The following is an 18,322-nucleotide window of genomic DNA, read 5'->3' on the forward strand; positions in this document are numbered from 1 at the left end:
GAGTGGCAGAAACCCCAGCTGCTCTTGCCGAGCAGGGCCACGATTGCCATTTGCATTCGCAGCCAAGCCACTGCCTGTGCCCTTTGCCAGTGACAGTCCCTCCAATGGTGCCCAAACAGCACCTTGGAGGGGCTGCCACCACACCCTTTCCCCCCATTGATCCCCCCTTCCCAGCTCCAATCATGATCAGAGCACTTTAAAAAAAAAATTCCCTGGCCCCATTTTTGCACGAAAATGAGACTGGGAATTTTTTTCACACTTCCCCGTGCTCAAGGAATGTGTGCCAATGTTTTATTTATTTTTTTCCTTCGGTTTTCTGCAGATGCTCACGTGCACAACAGTGGGAAACTGAAGGATACTGGCGTACCCCTCCTGCACCCCTGTATGTTGGCAGACATACAGGGGTGCAGGTGAGGACAGCATGTATCGCTGTTCCCCTTCTCCATAAAGATCCCTCAAGCCGACAGATGTAAAAACCAAGGCGGCGAGAGTGATCTTTAGGGCGCTTTTACATTCTTATAGGCTTGTACAGAAATTTTAAGATGCCCCATGTTGAAAATTAGGACGCAGGGAGCAAAATCCAACACCCTGTCAAGGACTGTTGGGGCAACACAGCCCTTAGTGGGGGCTTTGACCCCCCCCATTTTCAGTATGGAGTGTCTTTAGAACCCAATGCAAGCCTGCGGGTGCCTTTATATCCCATAGGGGTGCACTGGAGTCTAAAGGTGTCCCGTGTCAAAAATCAGCAGGGGAGGGGGGAATCCACCCCCTGCCAAGAACCCTTGGGGCAACACAGCTCTTGGTGGGGGGTTGGATTTCACCCTGATTTTTGGCATGATGCACTTTTGAATTCCTGTAGAAGCCTATAGGAATTTAAAAGCACCCTAAAGATCACTCTTGCCATCTCGGTTTTGACAGCTGTCAAAACTTAGGCAGCTTGAGGAATCTTTATGGGGAAGGAGAACGGCGATACAGGCTATCCTCACCTGCACCCCCGTATGTTTGCCAAGTGCAACATACAAGGGTGTAGGAGGGGCAAGCTGGTATCCTTTGGTTTCCTAGTATTCTGCAGTTGTGCATCTGCAGAAAAGCAAAGAATTTTTTATTTTTTTTAAGAAACTTTTGCACACGCTCCCCAAGCACGAGGAAGTGTGAAAAAAAATTCCTGGTCACATTTTTGCACAAAAACAGAACTGGAAAAATTGGGGGGGAAAAGGCTCTGACCTCAATCAAGATTGCGATCAGAGCTGGAAAGGGGGACTTAGCAGCAGACAAAATGGGCCTGCTGCCAGGTCACCTGAGACCACAGGTGGAGGACTGGGGAGAGGGAGGGGGGATCAAGGCGGAAACAAGTCACACACTGTGGGTTGTTTGCCTGATTATCTGGCAGGTGTGCTAACCATGCAGAGTGCAGTGTTCACAGAACAACTCAGCCTACATGGCTAGTCATCCATCATGGGGTACTGTGTCTTGTGAACGCGTCCAGTGACTGGGTTCGCACAACATGATAAGCCACCATGGACAGCCAGCCATGGTGCGTTGTTGTATTGTCCGAACCCAGCGGGTTGCACCTGTTGGGTGATTGGAGCTTTAATTGTAAGGCAGTGCAGAGACAAGCCAAGACACATTCACTCTCCCCCTCCAGCTTAAATGCAGCAAAGGGACAGATATGCATGCCATTTTTCTCTGCCTTTGCACCTGCTGGGTGGTTGGAGCTTTGATCAGTAACTTGACACACTTGTACTGTCTCTTCTCCAGCTCAAAGCCAGTGGGAAGCCAACATTTGCTTTGGCTCTCTGCTTGCACCTAGCTAATGCAGAGCTAAGACAAATTTCAGGCACCCACCCATCTTCAGGGCTGGGAATACCCTCCCTCTCTACACCTCCAGTGCTGGGAGGAAACTTGGAACTGATCGCACTTGCCAGGGGCTGGTTGAGCCATCACCCTGATGAGAGAGACTGTTAAACTTTGGTCATTGGGTTTGGTCGACCTACTTTTCTCCATCTGTAAAGTGCAGCAGAGACACAACTGCTGCTCTCTGAACTGCAGTTTAGTGATTGGAAAAGGCCTCCCCTGGCACAAATTCCAATGACCCTTCCTTTATTGGGTTTAACCATAATTTAATGTTCCAGCTGCACAATGCTAAACATGGTTAATGTTAACTAGAGTTTCCAAACGCATATCAGATCCTGGCTTCAAATCCCGATTAAAGTGGAAACCCTGGTTAGCATTAACTATGATCAGCATTGGTTAAGACTGAAAACAAAAAGGGGAAGGTGGGAAAATTTGCTCTTATAGATAGTTTAGAGGAGTGTTATGTCTGTTCTTGCCCTAGAAGTAGAATTTTAGAAGACCTAATATTTGTTGCAGGAATGAACAAATGAGTGAACAAGACGAATTTGAAAACCATAATTAAGATACACACACGAGTTTACAAAAAAGGAGGGAAACCAATCCTGCCCCTGAGTTAAGAGCAACATAAACGATATTCAAATCATTAAAATCAAGTCATATCAAAAATACATACTTGTGGATTCCAAACGTTTAATATCTCTTGATGTAGCCAAGAAATACCGACGAAGAAAGATGAAAAGAATAAGAAGTGGAACTAAAGGGATGAGAATCCAAGGAATCACTGCAATTGCCACCCCTACCACGCCACAGATCTGAAGCAAAGTCTGCAACAACAAAATCACAAAAGGAATCTGATTATTTTTTTAACCCCCAAAATTATAACCACCCCCTTCCCTGTACTTCTGTAGTTTAAAAACAAAGAAACCCCGAGGAATATATGAGTAATACTGTGCCTTCCACTAACAATGTAACAACAAATGACGTCAAACAAAATTGTCAGTTTTTTAAAAACTATACAATATTTACACATTTAAAACTTTGTCTATTGGCCATCGAGGGCAATGAGGAAGGCTAACGCTGCACCTTCCACTATATAACCCTTGTTCTAAGCCAGTGGTAGGGAATGTGTGGCCCTCCAGATGTTTTGCACTGCAACTCCGATCAGTCCTAGCCAGCATACCTAATGGTGAGGGATGATGGGAGTTGCAGTCCAACATCTAGAAGTCCACACGTTCCTCCCATCCCTATTCTAATCAAACTGACTTGATAGCGTCAGAGCCATCTCCATCCCCATATCTGCAATAGGAGGATGACCTATCTAAAGAGCGGTTGTAAAGATTGCTTCAAAGTACTCTGAATGCTCATGAAAGTCATAGAAGCCTGAAGCTAAGGAACTGGGTGGTCAGTTCAACTCAGTATGTGAAATTCAGCCTCCATCCCCATTCCTTGTCAGTTCCTATTGCCTCCTTAATCTTGCCAAGTCACAGTGTTGCAGTGCAAGCAGAAGCCACAACCAACCACTTTCCCATCAGGATATAGACTTCACACCTAGCAAGCCCATGCCCTCTTGGCACACAGCCCCCAGCTTCCCAATACTCCCTTGCCTATTCTCCTTCCTTCCAGTCAATAGTACAGAGTCCCTCTTCTTCCTAGACCCTATCTGAGCTTTCTTCCCCACTCCCATAACTCAGCTTATGTCAAAGAAGTACAACAGAAATCACCTGAAGGATGCATGGTCAGGTCCTCTCAGGCTACTGATTCTCTTCCTGGGAGTTGCTCAGCCCCATAGAAATACTTGCTGCCCTTAAGATTTTCATTGGCCAGTTCACACGTAACGAGAAGCCCCTGTGGGTGCATTTCCACGCAGGGTTTTTTGTCGCAGTGAAGGCTGCCATTTTGAACATTTAGGGGCACACTGTAGCTTCTCGTTCCCCGGTGAGGGTGGGTTGTTGGGGTAGTTGACAAGCCACCTGCAAACCTAAACCACCCCATAGGTTCTGGCTGGCTTGTCAACAACCCACCCTTACCAGGTTCGCATGTAATGAGAAGCCGCAGTGGTTGGGGCCTGGACTGCTCACCTGGCGCCTGCAGGTGCCGCAACCCACCATTGCTAATAAGCGACGGTGGGCTGCAGTGATCATTCAACCTAAGTCTTCATCTATGCATGGAAACCAAAGAGGCAACATCAGCCTGGCTATGCCAGAAAGCCTCAGGTGAGGGCCTCATCTTCTCCCCCGCCTGTAAACTGCTTTGTTGAGTTACTCCTAGGATTCTGATAATAAGAATCCTTATTATCCTAATCTGATAATAAGTTTTATGTTTCATTTTTATTTATTTTTAAAGCTTGGTTCTTTAATAAATATATTGGATTGGAAATTGGAGTTGATTTCCTTCTCTGGTCTAGTTTGGAAGCTGGCCTGCCCATGCACTGGATTGCTTGGCAAATACACTAACCAGGTTCTTAAGGAATTTAAAGGAAGCTCTGAAAAGGAGGTGTATCCATCTCTATATATAAACATCTATAAGCCTGTGTTCTCCTGTGGGCCGGATATTAAAAAGACATGGTAATGGTGGTGCTGCTGCTTCTAAGGAATACAGACAAAGATGTCTTGTAGCCTGTGCTACCTTGCAGGGTGGAGGCTGACATACTGGTTTGCCACACCTAAGCCCTACTTTCTCCTAGGCTCATCCTTTCTTCAACTGTCTCCACCACCTATTGTCTCTTTGGGTTCTGACATTTCAGACTACTGTCTACTTTGTCTCATTTCCTTTAGCCTGTCTCTTGGCCAGCCTGACTATTGCATGATTTCATTAGTGCTTTCTTCTTCACTTTTATCAGTTGCACACCTGAAGAAAACAACTGAGATGTTTAGCGAAAAGGATTAGAGAACATTAAAAAAGGACACCTGGTTTAGGGTCCTAGGGATAAACTGCAACATCAGAAACAAGAGCTGTTCAAGGGGAAGCAATACTATTTATGCCAAGGAGCAGATAACAAAAGCTTCACTGGGATAAAAATAAAAAATGGTTAAGATGACTAAGGTAGACGTCTGACTCCATCTTTGGAAATAATTTTAGATGAGCCTACACCACTTTATTAACATCCTATTTAAGATGGGGTGTTCACTCTAATGTGCAGACTTGCATACAAATGAACTCTTAATGAATAAGTCTTGAAAGGCAGACACAGCTATACATAGGTGGTAACCAAGCCCTTTATTATATATAAAGCACAGGCATCTAATTGCTTAATTTCCCAACAGCTCTTTAACCTATGCAAATTGAACAGCACTTCTTGCATCACTGTGCTGACAAGGTCTGGAATCTGAAGAGGTAAAGGTAAATTCATGGCAATGTTACTCCAGCTACTTAGTCCAGAAATTTCAAGGGAGAAGCAAAAAAGAATGTCAATGAGATTTTAAAATCAACTATCTTCTCATCGCCTGAAAGAGATTCTTACTCTCCACACGCGACCAAGGAGGTGGCTACTTACAGGCCTGTATCCCTTTGATGTTTCCAAGAACACTCTTCATTTTTCCCCATCAAGCCCATTATCTTTGTGGCCAAGAATGAAATAAATCTTAACTCCTATCAATGCTACTCCAATCTACTGGAGAGTTTACCTATCAGTCAGAATATCACTGTTAAATCTTCTAAAATGCAAGTGTGGTAAAAGAAAGAAAGAAAAAAGAATACTTAAATCCCATAGAAGATGTGCTCATAAACATAGAAGCACATTTTAGGAGACTACCCCCACCCCAAGATAAAGTCTTGTTCCCAGATTGGGTTCGCTTATTTATGCATATTTATGCTGTAAGATGCAACATCAGTAAATATATCTTGGCAATTCAAATTATGCTTAAAGATTTCCACCCCCTTTGTTGAATCAAAAAGTGAAATCTGAAGTCTTTTTGCCAAACAGAAAAAAAAATCCTACTATGTTTATAAGCACATAAGTCATATCTATCATATATCAGTAGTTTAAGGCAATCTAGAAGATTTGTACTTATCACCATTTAGAACAGGATTGTTACACTCCATGACTGATAGGAATATTAAAAGATTTGTAGCAGCTGAGAAGGTATTAGAAATGTTAATGACCTTGCTTGGTCTTTTCTTCCTGCCCCACCCCAAATTCCTCCTCTTGGGAAATTGCATTACAAAGGTGGCATTTTTTTGAAAAAAAGTGTCAAGAGGACAAATGCCACAGCCGTTGGCAAAATGAAATCTAGAACACAGGTGAAGAAACACAGGGCAAGGTTAACATAGCAGAAAATGCTTGCTTGGCCTTTTGGAAGCCTGAGTTAAATGCAGCTATAAATGCATATTAGGCTGGGAGAGAAGCTAGGCAAAACATGTGAGGAAGACAACAATATATACTGTGCGTTAAGCAGCTGTCCAAGGAACTCACTGCGACAGCCCACATAGCTAAGCCCCAAAGAGCATCCACAGTTATACCCGCAGGAGAAATCAATCAATCTCTCTCTCTCTCTCTCTCTCCTGCTTTTCTAACATTTGTACTCTAAGCAGCTAACACTCCGGTTAAAAACTCCATCATAAAACACAGAAATCCAAAATAAAACCTGACTGAAATCGTCTGCATAGTTACCCTTGGAGATTAAAATCAGTTGTGCTTACTTCTGACTGCAAAGATTCAACTTGTAAAACACATTGCACTTTAACAAAGATCTTCATCCAGCTGAAATGCAACCTTCAGCTTGGAATTAAAAATGCAAACCATCTTGCAAAGAAGTGTCACCATTTCTAATGTGAAGGAGGAACCCCATCAAAGAAAAGAAGTATCCAATCTCTGCTTCATGATGTTCCTCATTTTTCAACTTCCTCCATGTGAATCTGTAACGAAGTTTGGTAAAACTCGAAAGTTTTATCATCATCTCATTCAATTTCCAGAGTAAGGGGGTCCGTCAGGTACCCAGGCACTCCAGCAAATGACTGACTGGGTTTGCACAATCACTCAGAGGGGACTTATTTCCCCCTCCACGCATGCCAGTCACATACCAGGGAAATTCGCAAAATTACCTTCACTGGCCCAGCTTGTCATGTCATGGCAAACCTGGTGAGTATGGCATGTTGCTGTGATTAACATGCCACCCAGAACCTGTGGCTTATTTCCCCCTCCGTGATTGTGCTAACAGCCTCGCTGTTGCTTTTGCTCTGAAAAAGGTCCTGGAACTGTGCTCCCCAGCTTTCTCCTTCCACTACACCACCGCTGGACAGGATACTGAGCAAGCACACAGGTTACCCGGGGATAGTCTTCTCTCCTATAGTGAGATGTATTGCATTTCTATTTAAATTATAACTATTTCTAATTTTGAATTTATACATATAAGAAGATGCATATTTATGCAAATTGGTATCTTTTGTCCTTTTGTGTTGAATTCCCTGGGGGGGTTTAGCCATGTTAAAGGGGTCACCCTAGGGTTGTGTCACACAACTGTAAAGCAGAGTGTGGCAATTTAAAGGGAAGGAGAATGGGAGGTAGAGGGGTCCTGAATCCTTCCTCTGCCTGCTGTTTATGAAAACACCACCGCTCCATACACACCCAAGTCACATATTGGGGAAACAATGGCTGCGAACAGCGTAAAAATTGCACAACAGAGAAATGGTGTGGGGGGAACTGCAGATCTTCTTCCAGTTCTGAATATAAACTTTGGATCCAAAGATGGAACTCTATGAAAATTCAGCATTAGTTTCAACTTCAGTGAACAACAAACCTGGGTAAAATATATAAAACTGAAAATGACTGATGGGTGTTTTATGCTTTAGGTAGCAGCAAAACCGAGTTTACTTCATGTCACTTAGTGTGACACGGAGCCATAGCCAATCTCTACTCCTTGACAAGTGTACCGTATGAACACACTGGCCTTATTCATGCTTTAGAATTTTAGGTGGAAATCTATCAAATACGTCAGATGAAGATGCCCAAAGTATCCCAGTATCACCACCTCCTCCTGCTTTCCTATTGCCCCACTTGTCCCCTCTCCGCCTAGCCTGCCCACTTTCTTAAAGGGCTAAATGTATACACACAGACCCAACAGGAGGGATACATCATGGGAAGTCAGGACAAGAGGAGGATGAGTTTCTGTTGGCAGGGTGCTGTGCCCTGCTGAAGTAGAGCCAGGGCACACAGAGTCAAAGCACAGGGACTTTTTCATTAGCAGGGACAGTGACATCACCTGCCATCCCAACCCACAGACTTTTCTGTTCCTTCTGAGCTTAACTGTAATCCTTACAGTAGCTGTCCCCTTCATGGATCACTGCCTTGTTGTGGCGAAGGGGCTTGCGTAACTCAGTGAAGCCATAAACTATGCCGTGCAGGGCCACCCAAGACGGACAGGTCATGGCAGAGAGTTCTGACAAAATGTGGTCCACTGGAGAAGGAAATGGCAACCCACTCCAGTATTTTTGCCAAGAAAACCCCGTGGAACGTATCACAAGGCTAAAAGAGATGACGCCGGAAGATGAGCCCCTCAGGTCGGAAGGTGTCCAATATACTACTGAGGAAGAGCAGAGGGTATTCCAAGTAGCGCCAGAAAGAGTGAAGCGGCTGGGCCAAAGCCGAAAGGACACTCAGCTGTGGATGTGTTTGGTGGTGAAAAGAAAGTCCGATGCTGTAAAGAACAATATTGTTTAGGAACCTGGAATGTCAGATCAATGAATCAAGGTAAGCTGGAGGTGGTCAAACATGAGATGGCAACAGTGAACATCGACATCTTGGGAATCAGTGAACTAAAATGGACAAGCATGGGCTAATTTAATTCAGGTGACCATCATATCTACTACTGTGGGCAAGAATCCCTTAGAAGAAATGGAGTAGCACTCATAGTCAACAAAAGAGCGGGAAAAGCAGTACTGGGGTACAATCTTAAAAACGATAGAATGATCTCAGTACGAATCCAAGGCAAACCATTCAACATCACAGTAATTCAAGTCTATGCCCCAGCCACTGAGGCTGAAGAAGCTGAGGTTGATCGGTTCTATGAAGACCTACAACACCCTATAGAACTAACACCAAAAAAAGATGTCCTCTTCATCATAGGGGATTGGAATGCTAAAGTAGGAAGTCAAGAAATCACCGGGTTAACAGGCAAGCATGGCCTTGATGTACAAAATGAAGCAGGACAAAGGCTAGTAGAGTTTTGCCAAGAGAACATGCTGATCATAGCAACACTCTTTTCCAACAGCACAAGAGGCGACTTTACACATGGACATCACCAGATGGTCAATATCGAAATCAGATTGATTATGGCCTTTGCAGCCAAAGATGGAGAAGCTCTATACGGTCAGTAAAAACAAGACCTGGAGCTGACTGTGGCTCAGATCATGAGCTGCTTGTTGCAAAATTTCGGCTTAAATTGAAGAACGTAGGGAAAACCACTAAACCATTCAGGTATGACCTCAATCATATCCCTTATGAATATACAGTGGAGGTGAGGAATAGATTTTAGGGATTAGACCTGATAGACAGAGTGCCTAAGGAACTATGGATGGAGGTCCGTAACATTGTTCAGGAGGCAGCAACGAAATCCATCCCAAAGAAAAACAAATGCAAGAAAGCAAAGTGGCTGTCTGAGGAGGGTTTACAAGTAGCTGAGGAAAGAAGGGAAGCAAAAAGCAAGGGAGAAAGGGGAAGATATATCCAACTGAATGCAAAGTTCCAGAGAATAGCAAGGAGAGACAAGTAGGCCTTCTTAATTGAACAATGCAAAGAAATCGAGGAAAACAACAGAATGGGAAAGACTAGAGATCTCTTCAGGAAAATCGGAGATCTCAAGGGAACGTTTTGTGCAAGGACAGGCATGATAAAGGTCAAAGAAGGCAGGGACCTAACAGAAGCAGATGAGATTAAGAAGAGGTGGCAAGAATATACAGAAGAACTATACAGGAAAGATCTTTATGTCCCTGATAGCCATGATAGTGCGGTCACTGAACTTGAGCGGACATCCTAGAGAGTGAAGTCAAGTGGGCCTTAGAAAGCATTACTAACAACAAAGCTAGCGGAGATGACAGTATTCCAGCTGAGCTATTTAAAATCCTAAAAGATGATGCTGTTAAAGTGCTGCACTCAATATGCCAACACATTTGGAACACTCAACAGTGGCCACAAAACTGGAAAAGGGCAGTTTACATTCCAATTCCAAAGAGGGGCAACGCCAAAGAGTGTTCAAACTACCGTACAATTGTGCTCATTTCACATGCCAGCAAGGTGATGCTCAAAATCCTACAAGCTAGGCTTCAGCAGTATGTGAACCGAGAACTACCGGAAGTACAAGCGGGGTTTCGAAGAGGCAGGGGAACTAGAGATCAAATCGCCAACATTCGCTGCATCATGGAGAAAGCAAGAGAATTCCAGAAAAACGTCTATTTCTGCTTCACTGACTATGCTAAAGCCTTTGATTGTGTGGATCACAACAAACTCTGGCAAATTCTGAACGAGATGGGCGTACCAGACCACCTTACTTGTCTCCTGAGAAACCTGTATGAGGGTCAAGAAGCAACAGGAAGAACCGGACATGGAATAACCGATTGGGTCATAATTGGGAAAGGAGTACGATATGGCTGCATATTGTCGCCCTTATTTAACTTATATGCAGAGTACATCATGAGAAACGCTGGGCTGGATGAATCACAGGTTGGAATTAAGATTGCCGGGAGATCAACAACCTCAGATACAGAGATGATACCACCCTAATGGCAGAAAGTGAAGAGGATCTAAAGAGCCTCTTGTTGAGGGTGAAAGAGGAGAGTGCAAAAGCTGGTTTGAAACTCAACATTAACAAAACGAAGATCATGGCATCTGGCCCCATCACTTCCTGGCATATGGAAGGGGAAGAAATGGAAGCAGTGACAGCTTTTATTTTCTTGGGCTCCAAGATCACTGCAGACAGTGACTGTAGCCATGAAATTAAAAGACGCTTGCTCCTTGGGAGGAAAGCTATGGCAAACCTAGAGAGCATAGGAAGAAGCAGAGACATCACCTTGCTGACAAAGGTCCATCTAATCAAAGCTATGGTTTTCCCAGTAGCAACATATGGCTGTGAGAGCTGGACTCTAAGGAAGGCTGAGCGCCGAAGAATTGATGCTTTCGAACTGTGGTGCTGGAGAAGACTCTTACGAGTCCCCTGGACTGCAAGGAGGTCAAATCAGACAATCCTAGAGGAAATCAACCCTGACTGTTCATTGGAAGGACAGATACTGAAGCTGAACCTCAAATATTTTGGCCACCTAATGCAAAGAGAAAACTCTCTGGAAAAGACCTTGATGCTGGGAAAGACTGAAGGCAAAAGGAGAAGGGGATGGCAGAGGATGAGATGGCTAGATAGCATCACTGATGCAATGAATATGGACTTGAGCACGCTCTGGGAGACAGCACAGGAAGGCCTGGTGTGCTATGGTCCATGGGGTCATGAAGAGTCGGACACAACTGAACAACTGAACGACTGAAGAACAACAACAACAACAACAACAGTAGCTGAGGGGAAATGGATTTTCCTAGCAACAATATATTGTTGCCAGCTATCCCTGTTGTAATGCAAAGTATTTTGGGGTGGCTTGGTCTTGAATGGGCAATTAAGAGCCATTAGCTTTCCAAAAGATCTGCTCCTGGTAGAGATGAAAACAGCTAGAACTGGGTTGCTGATAAGGATCAAAACAGTTGCCTGCATTTTTGGACTCTCCTTGGTGGTCTGGCTATGGAGATTGTAATGACAGCCATCTGCCCTTCAAAATTTACCACTACACCGCTATATAAGCAGATCTGCTTCTTCTTACTATCCAATCTGACATCAGATTCCCAGATGACCTATATAGCCCAATTTTTCTCACATCAATGCAGGAAGTTTCTCTGTCCATTTTACAGTTTATGGGCTCTGCCCTCAAATGCAGACCACCTTAACTCTAAGCAGGGATTGTTTAAAGTCATATATGTATAGGATCTTCTCTCTCTGCCTGCTCAACCCATATAAACATTACAGCGGGCTATCAAAGACTGGAACGTGGCGATCTACAATTAGTCAATAGAGCGTTCCTCTTTTTGCCCTTAAAGAAATAAAGGAAGTATCAATGATGTATTTAGCTTATAAACTAAAACAAAACAAGGAACTGTCAGTATTAATTACCCAGGATGAATAATTTGTGCAAATTTGCTTTGCCAATGAAAAGTTGGGGGAAGGGGCAGGTGGGAGAAGCACTTGGGAATCTCAAGATGACAAAGTCACTGTGAAACTAAAAAATGCCAGAATGCCTTCTAACACACTTTCTCTGACATTTCCACACAATAAAATATAAGGGTCAATAGTACTGAAACAAACAGAGGCAGTTCCACTCATTTGCAATAATGAAAGCAAGTGACCCAAGCCATTATTGCCTTCTTAGGCACTTTTTGTCCTTAATATCCAGATGCTGCAGCCTTTTTTATTTTATTTTGAAGAAATGACTGTGGCCACCTTGCTCGCATTTTCCTTTTCTTCAGCATTTTCACTTCATAAAAGCTGCAGTCAATGTGTTTTTGTGTGTAGTGAGAAGGGAGTGACATTTCCAGTGGTGGTCTTGTCCACAGCCTACATTGGTGGCTCAAGTAGTCTCAGGATTAGGTCTTTGTGTGTGATGAAAGGATATGAAAAGTCAGTTATTTAAACTCAGTCAAGCTGTTGATTTTAGGGAGGAAAAAGGGGGTTTTCAATTCAGCTTGCTTCAATAAATCACTGGTCTTTTTCCCCCCTCCCTCTAAGGGCAGCTGCAGATAGCACACAATGTTCCCCCAGAAACAAAGCAAAGCCTTGAAGAGGGCTTTTTAAAAAATGCAACATTTCAGAGAGAGGAAAAAAAGAAATTATAGAGTTCATGGACAAAATATTTTCAAATATTCCAGAAATTCCTCTGGTCTAGCAGCCTTGTAAATAATAAGTGAATCTGTAGCCTGAATTATCAGATAGTTTACATACATACATACATACATACAGAAAGAAAGAAAGAAAGGCATTTCTTATCAATATAAAATGTCGGAGAGCATGTGTTAACAAGGGGAAAGGAAGGATTCAGATTAATACATTCAATATACTATACTATATGAACCAATATTTTTCGAAGTGGCTACCTAGAGTCAAAAGGGCCATTTTTAAAGCTGTCAAGAGTTCACATACCCAATTCTTTTCAACAAGCTTAAGGTTGCAATCCTAAACACACATACTAGGGAGTAAGTTGCTGTGAACACTGTGGGACTTACTTCTGAGTAAACATACACAGACTTGCATTGCACAGCTAGGCTTTTCAAAGGTAAGGAATCTGTGAATATGAAACTGTCCTTAATACAGACTCAATTTTTTCATTAGCATTTTGTAAATAAATGCTTTCCACAGTTCTATAGTGGCCCACAGAAGTATCCCACTGAGTACTATAGGGCTTACTCCCAAGTAATCATGCTCAGTCATATACCCACTTCACTGGGAGTAAGCATCATTGAACTCACTCAAATTTAAAAGGGCATAGATTGCACTTAAGTGCATTTTTGGTTTAAAACAATGGGAAGAGAGGGTAATGGGGATAACCCTAAAAGAAGTTAAAATTTTTATTCCAAATAAAGCCGCCTCGACTAATCATATTAATTGTTATACAATAATACAGTATAGCAATACAGAGTTAGATAATGGATTTTAGCTCTGAAAGGCTTTAAAGTAACACTGTGGTATTTACGGGGATGTGGGGTGTCCCTCTAGTACTTGCCTTGAAGACTCCAAGGCCCAGTTAGGCCAGGCTTATTTGTGCAGAACTGAAATATGCAACTGCTAGTACAGCAAGAAGGCTGGAATGCTTCTAAATGACCCTATGACAACTTGGAAAATGGACCACTTCTTCAATGCAAATCCTCTCAAGAAAAGCTTCTGCACACAAAGTGAGAGGAACCAGTTACTGCATTGTTTATTGAGTTTCACTTGATTCCTCCTGACAACCATTTAAACAATGACTGTTGGGAAATGTCCCTCAAAGAATCGACAACAATGGTAGAGGCTCAGAGCTTTTATACTTAGTTAATACTCATTTCTTTCTCTTTTTTTTAAGAAGGAGAAAATATTTCTTCCTGAAGGGATTAGCGGATGTCTTATAAAAGACACTTGCAAACAAAACAAGTGACAAAAGATCTTTATCATATTCAGTAACAGTTATCCTTTCTACAAAGCTGGGCTTCTGCAGACATAAATAAACCAGCAACCCATCACAATTCGATGGAAAATACCTCAACTACCAATAATCAACAGAGGTGAAATATGGGGGGTGAGAGGGGTGATAAAAAACAGAAGACTAGCGACATCACATAACTATACCAACAACAAATAAAACTTTCTCACATATAAAATATTTGAGAAGTATGGGCATGAGGGATAAGATTCAAGTAACTCAGAATCAGCCATTATATGGCAGTATACAAGATGCTTCTGGCTGACACAGAACTCAGGAAGCTGAACAAGGAACTTCATGACCTGAGGCCAGAAGCTAACCTCACAAGCTACCCAAGTCTGCGTCCACTCATTGTCCTCCTCAGACACAGAAGGGAATAGGAGCCTGAAACATAGGCCACAGTGACTGGCAGTCAGTGACTGGGTTCACACAACACGATAACCACATTCAAGGTTGAGTATGGGTTCAGTGTAGGTTGTCATTGAACCATGGGTTGTTGTTGAAAACTGGGTTGTTTTGTGCTGTCTGAACCCAGCCGCACTAACAAATCATGGTTAGTTAACCACGAACAACCCATGAAGAGAACCCATGGTTTGTTGTTGGGTTGTGAACTGTGGGATGTTCATGGTTAACAAATGATGGTTAGCGCAGCTGGGTTCAGCCAACACAACAACCCACAGTTCAATGACAAGCCACATTCAACCCATACTCAACCTTGAGTGTGGGTTATTGTGTTGTGTGAACCCAGTCAGTATCTCCAGATTGGCTAAACCTGGTTAGTATTAAGCTCGGGGCATATCTAACCTTAACCATAGTTAAGATACTCAGGGGAAGGGCAGGGGAATTTGTGCTGGAGAAGGGAGGGGCTCGGAGAAGGGAGTATACAATCCCACAGCCCACTCTGAATCTCTTAAGCATGAGAGAGAGAGACTGGAAACACTGGGTTAGATCCAGAATTAGTCCTGCTTAAAGTACACCCACTGAAATCAAGTTAGTCTTGACATAACCAACAAAGTTTGCATTGGCCCGTGAAGTCAAATACAAGGTAGGAAAAGTAATCTGGTCTGAAGCAAAATAGGGCCCTGTTCTATGTACACCTTTCCCATGGTAGAAAGCCACTGGTTTTAACAAAAAAGCAAGTGTTTTTTGGGATTGCATGCTCCTTTAGCCTGCACACCTGTTTTTCAGAACTGTTGTAACAACTTTCCAAGGTTGTAAATCTTGTATGAGGTGTTTGTTAGATACAAACAGCCAACTGTGCCCAACAAGCATTCACATGTCCAAAGATACGAATTTGCACTACAGACAAGGGCACCTTGCCATGAAATACTGTGCAATTGTGTTTGAAGAAACGAAGCATTTCAATAGAAATAAAATGGCCAATATATTCTGCCTAGTAGATTTTCTTGTATGTTTCAATATGCCTGTGTGTTTAAAAGCTTAACATATTGTGTATGGAGGTGGGGTGGGGGACATTCAAAAAGAAAGACAGCTTATAAAGCAGATTAAAAAATGACTACTTTTCTAAAATCTCTTGGACTGTGGAGCTCTTGAAAAGCAGGACAAAAACCTCCAGGAAACTTTGGAGGTTCCTTCCCCCCCACTCCCCCAACTCTATTAGTGATAATATTAGTTTTCTTTTAAAAAATAAGAAAAAAAGAAAAAAAAGAAAGGATGAATCCCAATAGATTCCTATGTCAAACTGTTATACTCTAGGAAAATACAGAATGTTGCAACCACCAAATAAACATTTCTTTTTTAAAACATGTATTAGAATTAACAATTCCATCTGTTTCCCAAATGGGTCATGTATTACTGGATCAGATGAGTAACTAGCCAATATTGGATACTAAATGCTGGAATGGTGGAATGATCACGCCTGTCAAGTCAGTGCAGTAGCGGCAGTTATGTGGGCCAAAACCCACCCTCCCTGTTGACTGTCAGTGCTGAAGCCCAATGTGACAGTTTTCACTGGCACAATTAACATTTGGGGGCTTGCTCCTTTCCTTTCTCTTTCTGTCTGCTGAGGCGAAAGAGACTGATAACCAGCTGAACCCATTTTCTTTTATCTTCATTATATTTGGGGAAGTGTAGACTTTATTCTTGATTTAGCTAATGACCATTTCTGAGAAAACCTGGCAGAAAGCAAAGGCCCTAGTTCATATCTTACTTACAGGGGGCTCCTCTTCATATACCGCTCTCCCCACCACTACACAGATGACCTCTAACGTAGTATTGATAGTTGTTACAACTATTAGCTGGTCACTAATGTCCCCTTCCTAGACATGGTGCTTGATCAGATGGTTGCCGTACAATTCCAGGCATTCTTGATAAGACTGATTATGTCTTATATAGACCAGTCTTCCTCAACCTGGTGCCTTCCAGAAGTACTGGACCACAACTCCCAGCATCCCCCATCCAGTGAGTGCAGTCCAATTTGTCTGGAGAGCACCAGGCTAGGCAAGGCTGGTTTAGACCCATTTCAATCCGACTTCAAGCCTGCTTCTGGCACAGAAACCGCTTTGATCGCCATGATGGATAATTTACATCATGAGAGGGAGAGAGGGAGCATGATCCTGTTAATTGTTAATGATCCTGGATATCTTGGCAGCCTCTGATATCACTGACCAGCGCTGGCTCCAGGTTATTGTGGGTACTTGAGCAATGGAGTATCAATGGCATTTCCCATATGGCCCCACCACTCCTCCTATAACCTCTCCCTTTCCACTTTGGCCCCTCCCCTTTAAACTAGAACATGACAACCCCCCTTTTGTCAAAGAAAAACAATGCAAACTTTTAAACTTCAGTGGCTGTCTTTTATAAAGTACTGCTGCAACAAAACAGCAAACTGATTTGTTGATCCTTTAAGATTAAATACATAACACCACATAATCCCCACCCCCACCAGCTTCAACATTCCTGAAAAAATTTCATTTCTAGGAAGAAACATAGGCCACCAAGATGTGCAAAGTTATTTCTAAACTGGGCCTTTCCACGTGCTATGTGATTGCAAGGGGCTATGATAAGTGCTTAAATCTAACTTAAGTTTTAAATGAACAATGCAAAGAAATCGAGGAAAACAATAGAATGGAAAAGACTAGAGATCTCTTCAAGAAAATCGGAGATCTCAAGGGAACGTTTTGTGCAAAGACGGGCATGATAAAGGACAAAGAAGGCAGGGACCTAACAGAAGCAGATGAGATTAAGAAAAGGTGGAAAGAATACACAGAAGAACTATACAGGAAAGATCTTTATGTCCCTGATAGCCATGATAGTGCGGTCACTGAACTTGAGCCGGACATGCTCGAGAGTGAAGTCAAGTGGGCCTTAGGAAGCATTACTAACAACAAAGCTAGCGGAGATGACAGTATTCCAGCTGAGCTATTTAAAATCCTAAAAGATGATGCTGTTAAAGTGTTGCACTCAATATGCCAACACATTTGGAACACTCAACAGTGGCCACAAGACTGGAAAAGGGCAGTTTACATTCCAATTCCAAAGAAGGGCAACGCCAAAGAGTGTTCAAACTACCGTACAATAGCGGTCATTTCACATCCCAGCAAAGGTATGCTCAAAATCCTACAAGCTAGGCTTCAGCAGTATGTAAACCGAGAACTACCGGAAGTACAAGCGGGGTTTCGAAGAGGCAGAGGAACTAGAAATCAAATCGCCAACTTTCGCTGGATCATGGAGAAAGCAAGAGAATTCCAGAAAAACGTCTATTTCTGCTTCGTTGACTACACTAAAGCCTTTGATTGTGTGGGTCGCAACAAACTGTGGCAAATTCTTAAGGAGATGGGCGTACCAGACCACCTTACCTGTCTCCTGAGAAACCTGTACGAGGGTCAAGAAGCAACAGTAAGAACCAGACATGGAACAACCAATTGGGTCAAAATTGGGAAAGGAGTACAACAAGGCTGCATATTGTCACCCTGCTTATTTAACTTATATGCACAGTACATCATGAGAAACGCCGGGTTGGATGAATCACAGGTCGGAATTAAGATTGCCGGGAGAATTATCAACAACCTCAGATACGCAGACGATACCACCCTAACGGCAGAAAGTGAAGAGGATCTAAAGAGCCTCTTGTTCAGGGTGAAAGAGGAGAGTGCAAAAGCTGGTTTGAAATTCAACATTAACAAAACGAAGATCATGGCATCTGGCCCCATCACTTCCTGGCATATGGAAGGGGAAGAAATGGAAGCAGTGACAGATTTTATTTTCTTGGGCTCCAAGATCACCGCAGACGGTGACTGTAGCCATGAAATTA

The 18,322-nt window shown here is 42.9% G+C and overlaps 1 protein-coding gene across 2 annotated transcripts in view; it reads right to left on the bottom strand.

Moving 5' to 3' along the window:
• The window catches only part of ABCC4 (ATP binding cassette subfamily C member 4 (PEL blood group)), a 192,512-nt gene that overhangs the window by 67,788 nt on the left and 106,402 nt on the right, over window positions 1-18,322 (bottom strand). For both annotated transcript variants that reach the window (XM_084844745.1, XM_084844744.1), the window contains one exon: window positions 2,528-2,678. In XM_084844745.1, the coding sequence (XP_084700871.1) occupies window positions 2,528-2,678 (151 nt within the window). The remainder of the gene's footprint in view (window positions 1-2,527; window positions 2,679-18,322) is intronic.

The sequence above is a fragment of the Heloderma suspectum genome, chromosome 3 (genome assembly GCF_057233095.1).
Source record: "Heloderma suspectum isolate Gila_16-S chromosome 3, 16-S_ref, whole genome shotgun sequence".
NCBI classification, from domain to species: domain Eukaryota; kingdom Metazoa; phylum Chordata; class Lepidosauria; order Squamata; family Helodermatidae; genus Heloderma; species Heloderma suspectum.